At 40.7% G+C, this 19,678-nt stretch overlaps 1 protein-coding gene and 1 pseudogene across 3 annotated transcripts; both read left to right on the forward strand.

Moving 5' to 3' along the window:
• Positions 1–4,098: 4,098 nt before the first annotated feature.
• Positions 4,099–7,231, forward strand: naa10 (N-alpha-acetyltransferase 10, NatA catalytic subuni). Of its 2 annotated transcripts, none has more exons than XM_087179640.1 (8): positions 4,099–4,280; positions 4,435–4,533; positions 4,661–4,719; positions 4,808–4,853; positions 4,939–5,054; positions 5,175–5,219; positions 6,574–6,658; positions 6,817–7,231. In XM_087179640.1, exons 1-8 carry the CDS (start codon positions 4,260–4,262, stop codon positions 7,006–7,008), a joined length of 663 nt encoding a protein of 220 aa, XP_087035766.1. In that variant the 5' UTR covers positions 4,099–4,259; the 3' UTR covers positions 7,009–7,231. The 2 variants fall into 2 exon arrangements, with proteins under 2 accessions (XP_087035766.1, XP_023283506.1); XM_023427738.2 differs by having other exon boundaries at positions 4,100–4,280; positions 6,826–7,231.
• A 3,984-nt stretch (positions 7,232–11,215) lies between these two features.
• Positions 11,216–18,542, forward strand: LOC111670693 (SLIT-ROBO Rho GTPase-activating protein 3-like; annotated as a pseudogene). Its single transcript, XR_015438545.1, has 22 exons — positions 11,216–11,272; positions 11,574–11,663; positions 11,869–12,040; positions 12,189–12,351; positions 12,556–12,618; positions 12,702–12,830; positions 12,939–13,067; positions 13,337–13,558; positions 13,654–13,755; positions 14,364–14,543; positions 14,745–14,829; positions 15,104–15,131; positions 15,256–15,355; positions 15,508–15,568; positions 15,644–15,721; positions 15,841–15,969; positions 16,058–16,163; positions 16,804–17,031; positions 17,125–17,180; positions 17,278–17,509; positions 17,614–17,662; positions 18,337–18,542. The product of XR_015438545.1 is annotated as an SLIT-ROBO Rho GTPase-activating protein 3-like (transcript).
• The last annotated feature ends 1,136 nt before the right edge of the window (positions 18,543–19,678 follow it).

Below are 19,678 nucleotides of genomic sequence, written 5' to 3' on the forward strand. Positions count from 1 at the left end.
GATCATGGATTCTTACAAGTACCTGGGTGTTCACCTGAATAATAGACTGGACAGGACTTTGTAAAAAAAAAAAAAGGAGAGAGCAGACTCTATCTGCTCAGGAGACTGAGGTCTTTTGGAGTAGAACAGTGTGCTCAGCCACTTTCTATGCTGTGGTCTGCTGGGACGAGAATAGACTGAACAGACTGAAGGCCGGCTCTGTTCTGGGATGCCCCCTTCACCCGGAACATCTCCCACCCCATGCAGGACGCTCTGAGGGCACGGAGCGGCTCCTTCAGGGACACGCTGCTGTACTCGCTGTGTGAAGGAGAGATACTGCAGGCCTTTCCTTCCAGCTGCTGTCAGACTGTGTAACTAATACTGCTCTCAGTAGAGCACACACACCAAAAACTGACAAACTCACCATGTGCAATAATTCAGTTCATACTGAGATATAACCAAATTAAAAATAATTCACCAATAATAATTGTGGAGGATGTTTTTCTCTGTTAAAAGGCATTAAATTCTGTATATGAGAAACAGTGAGAAGGATTCAAGTGGAACGTTCAGTCCTTAAACCTCCTTCCTTCTTCTGCAAAGTCACAAACTACTAAGGGAAACTTGACTTATTTTTGCTGGACAAAAAGATTAAGATGCAATTAGTTAATAACTACTAATCCATCTATGAGCTGTGAGAGATTTTATCCTGATTATGACACAACTGTTGCTACTGAAAATCTTAATAACTATTATTCAGTCAGTAATAACTGCTAACAGGACTTTTTAAGATCTTTATGAGATTAATTATAAGGAGGATTATTATGTTTTGTAGATTCTCTGCTGTTTCTTATGCAACTACCACAGTATTTTTAAAGCTGCTACAAATAGTACTGCTACTGCTACTCATGAATGAATTAAATGTTCCATCAAATACAGTACATTTCTCAAATAAGTGCAGGCTGTGAGATTCATACAGTAAATTAACATGATCAGAGCACTTTAAAACTGTGCACTGCTGACTTCTAGTGGCTGGAGTCAGAGTAACACGCTATGACATACATCTAATACAAGTTTTAACTTGCTCATCAGTTAGCAATCTGACATTATTCACTTCAAAATCCACTTAATGGAAAATGAGAACTTTGTATTCAGAAGTAGAAAACTCTTCAGATATTTTCTGTCATTATACTGACATATGAACTGAGGAAATACCTGTTGGAACTCTGTCAGAAACACTTTTTCTCTGTCATTAAGTTATGACAACTTTGACTAAATAGATAGAATCACTTTTAAATAGTTTCTAGTTTAAGGAAAAGGAGTATTTTCTTCTATTAAATAAAAAAAAAAAGATTTTCAAAGTGTCAACAATACCAAAAATTGCTTACACACTAAAAATGAATAACTAAGGAATGAAAGAGTTAAAACTGATCTAGATAACAAAGGCTTAAAACCTTAAAATCTTCATGATGAAAATAGTTCAAACTTGTCAAGAACTAAAGAATGAAAGGGTTAAGATTTACATACACACCTTCACTCCACTCTTCCACGCTTCTATCCACAGCTCTCCTCATACAACCATGTCGGTTTCTGAACAGCAGCGACACATCAAACTTACTCATCACTCAACCAAACGCATCACCATCCATGCGGCGCACGAAGACCTGCAGGAGGACAAACGACCAGTAGGTTGACAGATGAAGACAGATGTTACTGCTGCGCCCAGCAGAGACACCACAGGTAAAACCAATAAATCTCAACAACTTGATATGATCCGACTGGGCTGTCATGGCAACAGTGGGCAGGGTGAAGTCGAACCGACAGGATGTGAGGGAAAACAGCTCAATCTCCTGTGGGCAGATGTCTTGTACTGTATAATGCTTGGGCTGCAAGGCGATATACGGGATGGTCTTTACCATCCTCCCGTGATTATTGATTATCAAAATCTTACCTTAAGATTATCTCTCTCCTGAGTGAGGTGCAGGGCAGCGAGCTGAGATACACTTCAGTCTAGGAAAAGCTGAGATACTTGAAGTGCTAAAGCTGCTTGCTAAGCTAACCAAATGAAACAAAAAATTACTAAAATATAATATTAAATGTAAATTAAAATATAAATGTATCTAGTCTAAATAGAACAAATATTTAAATAAAAAAAAACAAATTGCAATGCTGTTTCCTTTTATTCAGCCTTATAAATATAATTGAATTTGTGTAACACTTGGGCTGAGAGTCTCCTTTCAAAACATTTTGTTGTTCAAGATAGTGTTACAGGTCAAAACTAAGGTAACTGTGTAATGCATTAGTGTAGACTCTGAGGAATTGATGATTAATAATGATTTGGGTCTTTTTTAGTTTATAATAATCTTTGTTTTTGTTCTTCTTGGAGTGATTTTATTGAGCAACAGTAGATCTGCTGAGCATGAATGTCCTGTTACACACAGATTTGATGTCATCAATGAGGGAGTTTCAATGTCTACACTTGTTGGGTAACTAAAGATCTCTCACAGGATGATGAGCTTTTCAGTCTGTTGTACACTGTAACTTGTTGTGTCCTGTTTGTTCCAACATCACAAACATGACACAACAGTTTTCTGCCACATGTGCTTGTGAGGCTTGATTTTCCTTACATGAACATATATGTAGCAGGTGTGATCACTGAGGTTATGTGCAATTACACTTATAATCATTTAAAAACAAAATATTCCAAATAATATTTTGAATCAGTGCAAACTCATAACAAATCTAACAGGATACACACTTTTAGAGTCTGCATAGCAGACAGCAAAAGGAAGGTGTTTTACCCTGTTGGTGTTGGAGCTGCTCTCGCTCCTACTGGGGTTTGTCCTCCAGGAGTTGTGATCATGGATGTGAGGAGACACATCACACATCTGTAATCATTAGCATGAGGTTTAGGATGGGACTTCCTTCAACATAACTATATTTGATTGAACATTGAATCCCTTCAACCTGCTGAGCTCAGTGATGTTTCCCTTAATTAGACATGTTTCTACTCTGTATGTAAATATCTTTTTCTTTTTTCTTTCTTTTTCAATTTATCTACTTTAATCATTGCTGTTATATCACATTAAGGAGGAGGCCTATTGAAACAACAACAAAATGAATCACTTATACACTGGCAATGAATGTGGGCTGCATCTTGAGATAAGTGTGGAAACTGTAATCTCTTTAAAAGGAACAATTTACTGAAGGTGCATGTTGAATGCAAACCTACACAATATGCAATATCTATATTTTACCAGAAGAAGCTTAAACAATACTATATGTGTTTGCTTTAAAAGCAGCAGCTGGTTAAAATTGGGCAGGCTTACTTCTGTCCTCAGATAGATATATTTATATTTAATATTTTACATGATGTTTCTGAACAAACTTGACATTGCATGAGAGTCAGTTTCTGGAACTCTCTCCCTCGAAGGACGTTGAAGAAAACGGCTTGAAAAAAGCTCTTTAAATGATCTTAAACTGTTTATATTCTCCCACGGTGAAACAGTAACAGAGGTCAAATGAGGTCAGCGGGAGTCTTTCTTTCGGCGATCACTTGTGCAAATCGAGTGAAATATTTGAGTCTTTCCCCTGCAGTGTCAGGGTGGAAAGTTGGGATTTTGGAGCGAGTTTCTAAAATATATAGGCTCTCCATAGCAACCAGCTACATACGTCAGCAGATCAGCTGCTAATCCTAACTGTAGCCTACTGCCAATTTAAGTATTTCTTTTAGGACTTACATCTAGATTTCAACACAAGCCCACCACAGGGACACAATAATAACTCACGACAAATGACTCAGTAAGACCTACTTTGATGGTCCAAAGTTGTAACTGCCAGTGAATGTGGCGTGTTTGGGCACCTGGGTATTTGGAGCCCCAGAGCAGTAAACTGATTTTTTACTGGTGGTCCAGCCTCACTTGAATATCCTGGCCCAATGAATCCAAGATGATCAAGTGTGAAATGTAGTCCACAGCACAACATCCGAGTTGTTAGCGAAGTGAATGCACTCTTCTAAATAAAAGTGTTTTATGGGACGCCTATGTGCCATCTGCAAGAGTAACGACTTTTATTGTGAAGTCCAAACGCACTCTATGACCGGAAATGTGAGTCGTTATTGTGGCACGCTTCTTCCTCCCTTTCCTTCCTTGCTAGCAAGTCGACTTAGCCGGCTAGCGAAACAAGCCCTTTAAACTTGGTACTGTAACTATTATGAATTGATTGGTCAGTGCAGGATAGTTTATTTCTGTTTCCACAGTCAAGTCAACACCCAAACTAACAACATGAACATACGAAACGCAAGGGTGAGTGTGGTGAAATCCTCTCGACAGCCATGCTGTTTCTGCTGTTAGCTAAGCTAGTTCACTGCATACACGTTAGCTTACCAAATATCGCAGATAAAGGGGTTTGTGTTGTGTCATGCAACTTTCTGACATTCACTTTTTTCTTTCATTACAGCCAGAGGACCTTATGAATATGCAGCACTGTAACCTGCTGTGTCTTCCAGAAAACTACCAGATGAAATATTATTTCTATCACGGATTGTCCTGGCCTCAGGTGAGTCACAGTGAACATTTCCTATTTCTCCTGTTTTCTGTGAACACCGCTGCGCCTAGCAGTTAAATCCTTAAAGTCTATATATTTCTATTTCTGTGACACTCATCGTGTGTTTTCATTGTTGCAGCTCTCATACATTGCAGAGGACGAAAATGGCAAAATTGTGGGATATGTGCTGGCAAAGATGTGAGTATCTGTAATCAGATCAATTAGTTTTGCATCACTTAATGAAGGAGTTGTTTAGTGTATTCATAAAGCTATGAACTCTTGTTAGGGAGGAGGACCCAGACGATGTACCCCATGGACACATCACATCCCTGGTGAGTCTGGCTGAGAGTTATATATTGCTGACAAGATATTTGGCCGGCTTCTCTGGAGTAACAAAACCTTTCTCTTCTCTTCCAGGCGGTGAAGCGCTCCCACAGACGTCTGGGGCTTGCTCAGAAGCTGATGGACCAGGCCAGCCGGGCCATGATAGAAAACTTCAATGCTAAATATGTCTCGCTTCATGTTCGCAAGAGGTACTGCATGCTGTTGGGTGGCTGTGAAATTTCTGTTTTCATGTTTACAAAATGTGGTCAGCCCTCCGAACGTCTTTTTTAGTTCTCCTGTCACTCACCAGTCCTTCCTCCCCACTGCAGCAACCGAGCGGCCCTGCACCTGTACTCCAACACACTCAAATTCCAGTAAGTCCTTTCAGGTGCCAACGTTGTTTCATTAGTTTTACTGTATTTTCAGTACTCCTGGGGATTTTGTTACACAGATTGCATGGCCATACACAAGCCTTTCAGAAATACTGAGGTCATGAGTAGAGCTACAGTAGACAGATAGGTCTGCTGGGTTGATTTATTTAACATAATCACTTAGTATATATATATATGTAGTTATTGTACTACACGATGACTTATAAGCAAAAAAAAAAAAAACTTGCAGCTCAGACATGCAAAAGATATCTCTGAGGTCAGAAAAGAATAGACCACAATAGTGCACAGTCAGTCTGTAAAAATATTCATTGAAGGTTCTTTAATTAACACTGCACTTCAAAGGGCTCAGTGTTTATTCTTTCTGACTACAGCCGTAACCAGCACCTCCAGTTTGTCAGTGTAAACTTTTTTGTCTCATTGATATCTGTCAGGTCATTTAGAAAGAGTCTTGCTCTTATTGTCCACTAAAGAGTACTGACAAGTTTTGTAAACTGTCCTGCTTGGCACATACCTTGGTCAGAATTCCTTTACAAAATCAAATTAAAAAATGTTTGTGTTTTATGCAAAATATTTTAGGGTTCTATCCCAAACTCCCTCAATTGGCAAAAAGATGCAGGCATAGTCTAAGACAGTATGTTGGTGTGATTTTGTTTGTTGGCCTCCAGAGGTTCAAATGATTAAACAATTTACAAAAATAAAAATACTGAATAACAAAAATTAAGTACTCTGTATGTAAGAGGTGCACAAATATCTCAGAAACTCAAATGCGCCCTCTGGGATTCACTTCATGTTACTTGCTCTGTAACCAACACCAGACCTACTCCACTAGGGCCAGGGCTGCCCTTTATAAACCCTTAACCCCTCCCACCAGGCTTAATATTTACAACAGGAACAAACAGATATATCTATAAAACACATTTTCTGGCTATATAAAGCTCTCACAGTGAAATAAAAATGTATTTTAACCAAATTACTTCATAAACATTTCTGCATCAGCAAAACAAGTTATTTGCTGCAGAAAACAATATTACAAACTGGAAACATAATTACGCCGCTCTTAGGACCCCTAAGCGCATGAAGACAAACTATTTAACAATGGAAAATGTTACAGTCCTGTTTTGCCAACCAAACTCACAGATATATTAATGTCAGTATTGGCCTCAGAAATCAGTACAGCTCTGCTCATGAGTTCAGTTCCTGCCAACGGCCCCAGACACCAAAAACAAAGTGTGGATAAAATTTAAATACATGCTGTCTAAAAGTACATCTCCTCAATGGCCCAGACAGATATTCATATTGATGTTAACTGGTGTGTTATTTTGTTGTTGCTCCACAGGATTAGCGAGGTAGAGCCTAAATACTATGCAGATGGAGAGGATGCCTATGCCATGAAGAGAGACCTGGCCCACATGGCTGATGAGGTGACTTTATTCTCCACATTTATTTACTTGCCAAAACATGTTTGCACTACACTGACATGATTTTCACTAGCTCCTCGTCACCTCGGTGGACGTGTAGCGCTACTGAACTCTCACACGAGCAGGTCCTTACTACGTATGTGTTTGTGTTTTCTCTATATGTCCCCCAGCTGAGAAAGCCCGGAGTGCGTGTTTCGGGTCACGAGGCGCCGTCTGGCCAGAGCCCGTCGGGGTCTGGAGACCAGGAGAGAGAGAGCGAGAGAGACAGCGGAGGAGAGAGCAAGGAGCTGAGTGAAGTCAGCGAGGCAACAGAAAGCACAGACGTTAAAGATTCTTCCTCCGATTCCCAATGACGCTGCAGTCCTAGACATTTTTAAATTCATCCTTCGCCGCCTCTTTTTATCTCTATTCGACAATGTTCTGACAGTATCTCTGGCTTTACAAACTGTGACTATCTGTGCATCAAAGCCGTTCCAACATTTCCATCGTTGGTTTTTCTTAAATCTTGCAGTGATGAAGAAAGAGTGTTTGATAATGACATGAATCGGGATGTTATCTAAAGGAAGCTAAAATGAATATTTGGTTTCAGTGTTTTTATTGGATTGCTGTTGTCATCACCAACAGTGACCCTAAACTCTGTAAGGTTTTCAGATTGAAAACAATCTGTCCTTGTCTCAATCTGATCTCTTAATTATTTAACAGAATCACAGCAAATAAATCTTTAAAATAATATTTTTGATATGGCACTTTTTTCAGTAAGTGATCATAAAAATAGCATAAATCATTACATTCAGATAAATCAATCATTATTGTGTGAGGATGTTTAAGTTAGCCACTATGTAAGGTCTATGAAATGTCTACATATATTTAGTTAAAGCCAGACTTGATTATAAACCAATCGTCAAGAGTAACTACAGTAAAACCATCTTCACAGACAGCGGATAGGTTACTGATGAATTTACACTATCACTTCCCATTGGTCAGAAAGCCCCTTCAGTATGCGTAGGATTTCAAAATGTAAAATAAATGGGCTGAAATCAACAGACTGCACCAGTTTTCACGAGTGTCACTTTTTTTCTACAAAGGAAGGTTTAGTCATCAGAATAATAACAATAATGCTATACACACACTACTGGTCAAAAGTTTTAGAACACCTACATTTTTACAGTTATTTAAATTGACATACTGTGATGTCTGTGTTTCTGAAATCAAAGCATAGAACCAGTAAATAAAGATTAAAGTCAAAGGCAGGACTGTTTGCCTTAAAAAAAGGAATCATGGATATGAAATCCTCAATTTGATCTAAATGTTTGACTCATTCAGTAGCTGAACACTCTCGTGATGTTCTTCCTACAATGGAACGCAAATATTTTCATCTCAGTTCGGTCCAGAAGCTCCCAAAAATGTGTTGCACTTGTAGTTCGCTTTGCTTTAGCCTTCAGTCCAGTTCATTCCAAAGCAGCTCTGTGAAGACTGTGCTGCCCCTCCATCGTGTGAAGCCGCTGTCCTCTCTCTTTCCCTCTGCTGCTTTGGGTCATTATTGTGCTGTAAGATAAAGTCTGTCTTCCTTTTGTTAGCTTCCTATTTCTCAACATTCTGATAGCAATATACAATACCAGTTCCTGCAGTACAGTGTTCTTCTAATGATGAATCAGAGGGCGGAGAAACATGGTTTGTTTCAACACTGCCTTTGTATACACAGATAGCTTGTAAGTCATCAACAGCAAAGGCTGAATTTTCTCCCATTACTGCAGGAAACATGTAAGTTAACCAATGTCTTCATCCCTGAAAATGGCCTCGATGAAATCTACATGATTTTTCAGTTTTTTGGTGGCCTACTTTTTTTTTTTTTTTTTTAGCTTAGGCATTTTACTGCTGGACTTCCAACTGCTGAGATTTCAATAAAAACTGATTGTGCAGGGAAAAGTCAGTCAGTGCAGTCATGTTGATCAAAGTGTGCTGTTTACAATGAGCATCTGACCGCTACACTTGAACCCTCCATGTTTACAGCTGGGCAAAAAGATGCATTGGAAATTCTTTGTTGGCGTTTCAAGGTTACAAAGTCGGCCCAGCTCTAAACTGAAAAGTCATTTAATCAAACCATGAATAATACATTAAACTTTAATAGAGACTCTCTTCAATCAGCGTTCTTCACCGTACTGGCCTAAATATGTCAGTTTAATTGATTTCCTTTTTCTTTCTTTTTTATGGTGATTGTGCAACATTATCCTACTGCCTGTTTGAGGAAGGAAACAAGAGAGGGAGAAGTACTACACAGATAACAGAAAATTATGCACTGACCTTTTAGAAAGAGCTAACTTTCACACACTTGTGCTATTTAACACATTTCAACAAAAGGTGAGAGAAGACAACAACTTTGCTGAGTTGCCGTTCAAAACAAGCCTCAACAGTGATAGTGTGTGTGCAGCAGCAGTCGCTGTTCTTTTCTTTTTTTCTGAGTTCAAAAACTCTTGGGTTCCATTTAAATGTTTTATATGAGTTGGCCATAGATTACTCATCATAAACCTTGGTCATGCTGTATGTAAGCAGGTAGTGGACTTTCCCAGAGAATTCAGGGTTTTTTCTTTTACAACCCAACTGTATAGCAGCTGATTTCATTTATTAGCCGGTGAAAAACCAGTGAGGAGGGTCTAATCAGTGAGAGCAGCTGGTGTTTGATTGGACTGAAAAACCTGCTGTGGAGCTGAAGAGGCAGCATGAAAGAGAGAGGAAGGACTTCACTTGAAGAGGTTTCCACTCGTCACACTTGCACAATCACACACTGATGCCTCAAACTGAATGTGTGAGTGAGATGAGGGGTGAGAAAGAGAGAGCGGTAAAGCATCGTGTGTGTACGTGTGTATGTGTGTGTGTATGAGACAGAGAGAGAGCGAGAGAGAGAGAGTTAGAGAGATGAGTTCCACCCACATCCATCCATGTCCAATGTGAGGGGGAGGTGAAATAGCTTACTTGAGAGCTTACTGTGCTATTAACTGGCATTATTTAGTTGCCTCAGTCTGGAGAAGAGACAAGTCAAGACTTCTCCTCACCAGGTAGGACTCTTTTTCTGCATGTAAATTCTTATTGATTTTCACTTTCACCTGGCTCACCAATACAGGACAGTTTACCTGTTTAGGTCTAATAAACATGTTTTGGTTCAGCAAAGTGTGAGCTGTTAAGAAGGATTGTTCTGCTTGTTTATTTCAGTTATGTTTTTATTGGCTACAGACACAGCCCTCAGGCCATTGTCGTTCCAAAGTTCAGGCGGTATGTACGTTTCGGTACTTGTGGAAACCCAAAGTTAAATACACAACTTTAATTCAACATCAACTGTAAAACCACTTGCTGTAAGGTTAAGGCCAGCTTTATTAAAATATTGCAGCAGATTGTGACGACAGGAGGTGGTGATTCACAAGCTGATCACATAGAGAAAGAATGAAAGGGCTAATGGAAAAGGGTGACATACGCTGGAAAAATCAGACACTCTCCTTTCTACAGGGAGTGTTGGGTTTTGCTGTAATGTAGCAGTCGTTTTAGCAGGTCAGTTGGTTAATGTCTCAGTTGGAAAAGAGAGAAAAGTGCACATTTCAGCTGAACAGAATGCTGATGAGTGATGTTTAGCTTCTGAATAAAGGGGAAGTTGAGGCAGGGGGGAAAAAGAAAGAGAATGTGTGTGATACTTGTGTTCAGAAGGTTGTGATCCAGCAAGAAAACACCGTACTCTTCCCCTTTCTGATGTGCACTAACAAAATAATACCTTACTTTCATCAATGACTTCGTTGTTGAATCTCAATTCCTCAAAGATCCGTCAAATTGTCATGTAGTTAAATGCCTGTCATGCATTGAGATCCTCCAATCATATTTTTTTTCTGCACTTCTGTATTCTACTGAGAAATATTTTAGATAAGGGAATTTTTTTCTGTAATACAACATGGCAAAAATGGATTAGAAACTGAAACCAAAATTTTCATGTTCAACCTCAAATAAACTATATTTTTCCGCCTAAACTGGGATCATCTTCAGTCATCCAAGTCAAGTGAAGTCAAATATTATTTAAATAGCATCAAATCATGATCGATATTATTTCAGGAAACTTTTCATACAGCAAATCTAGACCGTACTCTAAATAATATCATTTACAGAAATCCAACAATTCCCACCATGAGCAGGCACTTGGTGACAGTGGTGAGGAAAAACTCCCTTTTTAAGAGGCAGAAACCCTGAGCAGGAGCAGGCTCATGGTGGGCGGCCAACTGTCTCGACTAGTTGGCCTGACAGAGACAGACAGAAGTAGTAGGATATCTGCTGTAGAAGTAGGAGGGCAAAAGCAGCTAGATTTGTTGCTTTACTCTTGAAATGACGAAAATGTGCTTTGAGTGAGTATCGGGGGTAAAACCACCTGTAGTTTTTCAACATAAACATCCCCGCAGAGTTGTGTGCGTTGTGGTTCATCCTATTTTCAGGGCAGCTGAGATGTTGCTGTAGCTATTTTTGCACCTCATGCATTTCTGCAGCGTGACCGGTGCACAAGGCAACACATGCCAGCTGGTTTTTTCTAGTTGTCTGGCGTTCAGCAGAGCACAGCAGAGGGTGACCAGTTTGAAGAGATGTGTTACAGTAAGATGAACATGCTCTTTTTGCTCTTTCTGTGTGGCAGGAGGAAGTTAGCATGGTCTGTGGGGGGGGGGGGGGGGGGGGGGGGGGGTGTTACAGCTCTAAGAGTGTGAACGTTTAAAGAGAGGCATGCTAGGGTTGCAGCAGTGGATCATAGGCCTTGATTCTTACCCTACTTTCTTCAAGAGAGAAGAACAGAGTAGCTTGCATGCACATAAACACTGTGGTTTTACAAGAGGGGTGAAAGGGATGGAGCAGCTGATGATTCAAATTAAATGGTGATAATAAAATTTTTTTTATACAGAATTCCACCCAGTTGGAGCAACAATGACTTCTCATGTTAAACTCCGGAAAGAGAGGGTCGGTACCGTGGACTACGACACACAAATCAAAGGTGAAAGAATGACTTTTATCTCTACCACTATAACAACCTCTGTATCGCACCCAACTGACTGTGATCTACATGTGGTCTTTTCGTAGGAAAAAACAAACGTGTGAAATCCATTTCTTACCCACAGCAAGACTTTCGGAATGAATCAGAGTTTCTCATGCGTCTTTCTCTCTCCCTTGACTGTTGTACCCCCCCCCCCGTCTCTCAGAGGTGCGTTGCCAGCTTGCAGACCAACTGAAAGTGTTGGACTTGCAACTTGAGCAGAAGAGCCAGCAGCTGCAGGACCTGACAGACTACCTGCGGCGACGGGGTGAGATTGAAAGCGAGTATTCCCGCTCCCTGGAAAAACTTGCTGAAAGGTTCACTTCCAGAATTAAGAGGTAAAGACAGCCCTGCCTTCGGCGGTGCACATGATGTGCTAAATTAACCAGCAGTTCATTTGAGGACACTGTTGTGCAGCATTCCTCAATTTATCTTACAAATTGTTTGTCCCTGTGTCTTCCTTTTGTTTCCTCTACATACGCTCAGGAAGGACCCCAGCAGTCACTCAGTGGCACAGGTCTGGTTGGCTCTGCTGTCCCAGACCCGCCAGGAAAGTAAAGATCATAATGGACTGAGTGAGAGCTGCAGCAACTTCCTCATTCAGCCCCTCACACACTGTCTGGAGTACACACAACGCCTTGCCAAGAAGGTAGTTACACAAGCACCGACACACCAGCCGCAAACACGAGGCAATTATAAAGTCAAGTCTCTACATGTACAATGTAACAGACTTAAGCTAGAAATACAACCACTTTCCTTTTCTGACTTTCACCCGTTGACCTCTGGACACTGAAAATACCTTGGGTTCTGCCACCTCACTTTGTGGTATTTTGCCTCTATGTCATATTTCCAGAGCAAAGACATCTGTTCTCAGCTGCAAGATGGACTACTCAAGGTTACCACAGAGCTACACACTGTAAGTGAGAAAGCAGCCACCCAAAACATTTTCCGTTTCCTAAACAAACAAAAGAAAGCGTTGCTGTATGTGTCTGTGTGCAGGCATGGCGGACGTACTACCAGTACCACTCAGAGTATGTGTGTGCTGAGGGGAAGCTGAAGGAAGCAGAGAAACAGGAGGAAAAGCAGAAGCAGAGTGCTGCTAAAAAACTGGGGAGGTTGATAGAAAAAGTAAATATACATACCTTTTTTTTCTTTTTTTTAAATGTAGTTTAATGTACACGCATGTAGATTATGTCACCCTTTAATTTCTTGCTGATAAATGTTTATGTGCTTTAGAGACAAGGTAAGGTTCAAGAGATATACCTGAAGTGCAGCAAGGCCCGAAATGACTACCTCATAAACCTGGGCGCAGCCAATGCCTCCATGAATAAGTATTACCTCCAAGACATCTCTACTCTCATCGACGTGAGTGCATCTGTTCCCTTCTGTTGTCTGCTGTCTTTTCCTTACCTATACATTAACTAATGCTGTGTATTACTCAAGGTAATGATCCACCCCCCATTTCTGAGGTCTCTTTTTTAGAGATGCCGATCAATAAACTTTTTAAAACATTGGAACATAATATGTTGTGTTTGCAATATCACCCAAAATATCATGTTTAAAGAAGACATCATGATCTGAAAGCCCCCGAATTAAGTAGGCGATATTGTCTGACATGTCATTGTCTCCGTCAGTGTGCAGATGTAGGCTACCACCTCTCTCTGGAACGGGTGGTGCAGGCCTACCTGTCCAGACGGGGGCGGGCTCAGCAGAACCTGAGCAAGGGGCTCCAGCAGCTTCAAGTGGCTGTGTCCGGACTGGACCAGAGCCAGGACAGAGACACCCTCCTGCAGGACCATTATAACACCTTTTCTATGCCCCTTCGGTTCGCCTATCAGCCCCATGACGGGGACCAGGTGGGTGTTTTGTGTGAATAATCGACAAGTATGCTTTTTGCGGGTGGATTATTCAGCTGTTTTGCATCATCCCTGGACTCTCTCGTGCCTTGCAGGTTTCTGAGGTCAGTGCAGAGTGCGAGATGAGATGTGAGCTGGAGACCAGATTCAAACAGATACAGACCAGACTGAAGGTAGTCACCCAGGAAACAGAGGAGGTAGAGTACTTCACCCTTAGCACTTCATGAGTCTGCTGTATCCGCCAGTGTTGTATTCACAGTCGCCATCTTTGAGTCTGAGGCAGAGTTCATCCAGCACTGTAAATACAATTGTTTTAATGTTTTCTTAACTATTTTATTCATGTAGATGGAAAGTGTCCTGAGCACAAGTAAAGACATGAAGGCAAACTTATGCAACTTGCGTAAATATGTGAGGAAAAAACAACAAAAAGTATCCAACTTAATTTGTTTGTTGTCTTTTAAACATTTATTCTGAGACGAATCATTTCATCAATCAATTTGGCCAATGTGTCGTCAGGTCAGTAAATGGCAGGAACGTACCCAATTTAAAAAGACTTACCACATTTCAAGTCTCAGTCACTAAACCTCAAGCTCACGTCAAGTTTCGGGGGTGATGATGATAACCACTCCCTTGTTTGTATTATACACATATGCTAAAATGGTAATTCTGGCATTTTTTGCAATACAGTCGGATATAGTTGCAGTTGTTAGTTGACCTCAGATTCTGATGTTTTGCACCATGGTCATTGACCATAATTAGTGCAGACAGCATAATATATGGTTTTTATCTGTGCCACTGTCATCAGGCTAGTAAGAACATGTCAGCAGCCCAGTCCACCCTGCTGGAGAGTATCAGTGATGATGATCTGGAGCCCAGCAGCGGCAGCGGTTCGTCTCAGGACGGCAGCACTGAAAACCTGACAGTCAAGCCTAGTGTGGCCCGGCGCAGGGCCAACTTGCAGGAAATAGAAAACCTCTACTTCACTGTGAGTCCGTTTGGCAGTCTACTTGAATAACACACAGTTGAGCACAGTTTTGATGATATGCAGTTGGTGGATATGTAGAAGCGGTTTTTGGTTTGGCTTTCGGGTTCTAGTCGACAGAAGCGATGCTGATGATAAGAAATGCGGTGAATGTTGGTGAAAGCTAATGCTCATATTGTTGATAACATCTGACTTGTTTTACAGAGAGTAAAGGAGCACCTTGTTGGCAGTTCACTGGTATCTAAACTGCAAGCCAAACATGACCTGCTCAAATTGGCAGTGGAAAAAGGTATCACTTCTGCATTTCTCACGTACATACCACACGACAAACTGCTGACCCAAAGTGTCATTTGAGAACAGCTGGTGCAATGTGGGTTATTATTGTGAGAACAGCTGGTGCAATTTGGGTTATTATAGTCCACTAATTTTGTTGTTCCTTTTTTTCTTCTTTTTACCAGCAACCAAAGTATTAAATTTATCTTTCATCCCATGTATTTCTCATTTCTTGTCACCGGCTGGTTTGCGGTTAAGCTAATTTTAATCGGCTACATTTTTCTTCCTAGCTGATGCATCAAATGGACATCAACTGAGGTAAGGATAGAAATGTTTCATAAGAATTTGCCAGTAAGTTTTTGATTTATTTATGAGACATTTTAATGCAGGAACTCAGTTGTGACAAAATGTGACAATGCTGTATCCTCGTGTTGCTCTGCAGACTCAATGGAAAGTCAATGCGTATCAGGAAGAATCACTCGAATGCCAATTTGATGCACAACCACAAACTCTTCAGTGGAGACATGCTCTCCTTCATACAGGTAGCTCCCATCGTTATCAAACCATTTCACCTCCTCCAGCATTTCTGACTACTGTGTGTATTCAGTTCATTTCTCACTTCCATTACATCAGTTAGCAATAACACACCAGACTTCCTGCTTGTGAAATTCATTACTAAATTTGTTTCACTCAGGCATCAGGACAACAGATTCCAATAGTTGTGGAAAGTTGCATTCGCTTCATCAACCTCAATGGTGAGTATTAAAGATGGAAAGAACATTGACTAGTTTTAGTTTGAAAATGTACAATGAGTCTTGTGTGTCCATCAGGTCTCCATCATGAAGGGATATTTAGAGTGCCGGGGTCTCAGATGGAGGTCAAAAACCTGAGGGATGCTTTTGAGCGAGGTAGGCCTGTGTTCGTTTTTGTGTGAGCGTGTTTTGGGATGGCCCATTTTGAGAGAGTAGCTCCCCTCACTGTGGGGCATAAATAATGTGGGGCAGTGTGCTGTGGGCTTCCCCTGCAGGAGAGGACCCCCTGGCTGAGCAGAGATACGATCTGGACTCTGTGGCCGGAGTGCTGAAGCTCTACTTCAGAGGTCTGGAGAATCCCCTCTTCCCCATCGACAGCACCAACCAACTCCTGGAGCATGCTCGTGAGTGCGTGTGTGTGTTGAAATATCAGATAAGCGTTGCTAAGGGCACACAGCAACAGCTTATCTTTTTTTCATGACCTTTTCTTAGAAATAAAGAATGAGGCAGAGAGGGCGGCTCAGCTCAAAACAGTCATCTCTTCCTATCCCGAGCCTGTCATCATCGTCATGAGATACCTCTTTGCATTCCTCCATCAGTAAGTATCCTAACTCTTTGCAGTTGTTACTGTTGAGTATTTGAATATGCAGAGAGAAGGTGTTTGCATCAAACAATAATTCACAGGAAACCAACCAACCACGTTTCTTTCTAGAAGGTGGAAGAACCAAATATTTTTATCAGTTAGCTGATGTCTTATTAGATCTGACAGACGGATGATGATGGAGGAGGGATGTCTTTTTTTTTTTTCACATTGTACAGTGGGGTCCAAAAGTCTCTGCAATGTTTAACAGAATCACTAAAGTCAAAATGTATTAGTGGGAAATGACAACACACTGAATGGTGACTTGGCAGAGATAATAAATTGAGATTAAGATAAAAACACACACAACATTGTGTGAACATTGCAACAGGGAGGAAACAAACCAAGCTAAAGGAAAAATACATAAAAACCAACTGCACATAGTTTAAATACCAGAACATTTGAAAGGTAATGGTTCATATAGGAGATGTGTTGAGGTGAAGTTTTGACATTATTTTTGTGTATTGTCAAGTGTAAGAAGGCAAAAAAAAAAAAGCATAAGGGAATTTCAGTGGAGCTTCGCTATGAGTCTCTCAAACGTTTATTTTCCCACACTCTTTCTCCTTCTTTATATAATTTTGTGTTTCTCTGCTTCCAGTGTGTCGCAGTACAGTGACGAGAACATGATGCAGCCTTACAACCTGGCTGTGTGTTTTGGGCCCAGCCTAGTCAGAGGGGCTCAGGACGACGATGTTGTCACCCTGCAGCCTCAGATCAACGCCTTGGTGAAAGGCATCATCCTCCAGCACGAAAGCATCTTCCCCAGCCAGAGTGAAGTAGAGGGACCCGTGTATGAGAAATGCATGACACTAGAACAGGATGACTGGTGAGGGAAAAAAGATGCTCACACCCATCAACATACACACAACATGGATGCACTGCACGGTGGAATGATAATCTGAGGGTGTTTACTTCACAGTGAGCCTCTCAATGAAGAAGGAGATGCGGAGGCAGAGTACACTCAGGGTAAAGATGGTAAGTTAATGTGTTGGTCTTGGTTTATCATGTCTCTGAGGCCGTGATGATTATCGTTGAATAGAATAAAAGAATACTTCAATGTGACGTGCTGCAGAGTTGGAAACGGGATCCTCGGCTGACGGCAGCACTGGCTCCTCGGCGGCACCACCACAGAAAGGAGCAGAACGTCCTAGAGCCAACAGCAGTGGCTCCATCGACCAAAGGAGGTTATCAGCTGGACCAGGAGGGGGCGGCATCGCTTCAGGTGGAAATTTACTGCTTCAGATTCCTGTTGGGCCAATGTGCAAGCCACGGCGGGTCCCCTCTCCTTGCTTTGTGCGCAGAGAGTAAGTATACATCACTAATTGTTGCAGTGTGGCAGCTGACTTGTTATATTTGTGTGAGAAATTGATATTAAATGTTTTGTGATGTCCCTTTTTTCTGTACATAGTTTCCAGGAAAACTCATCTTCTGAGGATATTGCTGTTCATGTGGACAAGGTCTGTTTGTTTCTCATTTGGTTTCAAATGACTAGTTCCACCATGTAAAAAGGCACACTTTCATTAAGGGTTTATAGGCCATATCACATAGCTTTAATAACAGTTAATTAATCGTTTACCATCCCTTTTATTTAAATAAAAGGTCATGGATTTATCTTCTTTTTTTTTTTTTAGTAAGTTGTCTCCAACTATAAATGTTAATAAATCATTAATGAAGAGGTTTTAAAATGCTCTACTGTTGTAAATTCAACAATGTCTCAAGTTGATACCAAACAGATTTTGGTCCAGATGTTGTGCAACACGTTCCAGGGGTTAAATGGTTAAACCGTCCTTTTGGAGATGTTTTCCTGATGAGCTAAAGAGCTTAAAGGACGAAGCACATTTTGTACTGGAGGAGGATAACACCAGATTTTTCACCACCTGGCAACCCAAAATTAGTTAACGGTTTATAACTTATCTGTAGAGCATCAGTAAATTACTTAGTAAGATTCAAATTAATTAGTTATAACTTACAAAGAGTCTGTTTAGAAAGAGGTGTCGAATAACTAATGATTTAATGTAGCTTCTATTACAAACATGATTAGAAGCTCTCGAGCAGAGCGGAGTTCAGAAAAACAAAGACAGTTCTGTCTTTTTCCACAAAGCTCATCACCGTTGTTTATTTCATCTCACAGGAGGTCTGTCGCCAGATGGACTCGGTCTTCAAGGAGCTCCTCTCACGGCAAACACTGCAATATCCCTCCTCCACCACTTCCTCTCCCTCTGCCCAAGCTCCCCAAAAGAAAGTGAAGCAGGGTGGACGAAAGGGAAAGTAGCGGGGCTCTTCAAAGCAGTAGATCCACTGGACTGAGAGGACTGGCATCAGTAGATGACATGAAAAGAGAGAGAGAGATGATAGAAAATGAAAACTGAGGTGTGGGGTGATGCGCTCTGACAGCAGCTTTCAGCACATCCATTTCAAGAAAACTGAGATCACTGACCCGTAGTCACTTCTCTGAGGTCCCTGTGATCGGTCTTGGCCTCCTTCCACAGCGTGGCTCCCGGCTCAGGAGCCTCGTCGTTCATGTTTCGTGCTGCAGATCCCTGCTGTGACTACAGATGTGCAGTACAACGTGGAAACTGTGGCTTACTTGAAATGCACAGATGTGTTTGTGTACAGTTGAATGTAGTTATGCAGCTCATGACTTTGGGGTGTTGTTTTCCAGTTCAAGCCAAATTTTCAAATTAGTCAGTAGCCTACATGCACATACATTTTCATAGACTGTTTTCCAAAATAAAAAGAATCACAAAGTTGTTGAAACTGAGAAAAAACTGTGAACACTGGTTGTAAGGAATTTGTAAATATTAATTATTTGTAAGGATTTGTTTGACTTGTCTGTATATCTGGGCTGCATGCCAAATAAATATTTTGTCTATTCTCTCTGCTCTTGTTTTTTCATTTTTTTTTTCTATACATGAACTGGAAAATGTGGTACATGTACCTTATATCTCTTTTGCTCTAAGCCTTGGCTGTTATGAGGTTTCAAATGTATAATAGAATAATTTTGTACTTTTAACTATTTCTTAAGGATGATTTCCATTCACATAAAAAGTAAAATAAACCAAAGGTATTTTAGATAATGGTAATAGAATTATGAGATGAACCTAATCACTGATTAAATCTCAAAAACAACAAAAAGATAACAGGACTGAAAAAAAAAACCAGGGGGAAGATTAGACATTTTTTCATAACAGCCATTATGGCGGGCACAACATTAAACACAATATTTATTTGAAAGTGCCTGAACACTTATCCATCAAACACAATATGATGCTTGGAACTGGAGCAGCCTTTATTATTACACCTGTGCTTTTACTGCAAAATGTCAAAATGTCTTTTGTGAAATAGTGCCATTGACTTGATCAGCAGCTTTGATAGTCTATCAGACATGTTCTCCACTTTGAACAGAGGAAGAGACTCAGGAACTAGACAGTTACATACAGAAAAACCTTCCATGAGGGAAGAGGGAAAAAAAA

The sequence above is a fragment of the Seriola lalandi genome, unplaced genomic scaffold, assembly GCF_002814215.2.
Source record: "Seriola lalandi dorsalis isolate HSWRI2012SDOR001 ecotype SW California unplaced genomic scaffold, Sedor1 jcf7180002054861, whole genome shotgun sequence".
Classification (NCBI taxonomy): domain Eukaryota; kingdom Metazoa; phylum Chordata; class Actinopteri; order Carangiformes; family Carangidae; genus Seriola; species Seriola lalandi.

Excerpts from the sequence above, each read along its gene's own strand:
- naa10 (XM_087179640.1), top strand. The coding sequence starts at position 4,260 with ATGAACATACGAAACGCAAGG. Across the intron at positions 4,534-4,660 it reads ACGGATTGTCCTGGCCTCAG|CTCTCATACATTGCAGAGGA; the intron begins GTGAGTCACAGT and ends TCATTGTTGCAG. Across the intron at positions 4,854-4,938 it reads ATGGACACATCACATCCCTG|GCGGTGAAGCGCTCCCACAG; the intron begins GTGAGTCTGGCT and ends CTTCTCTTCCAG.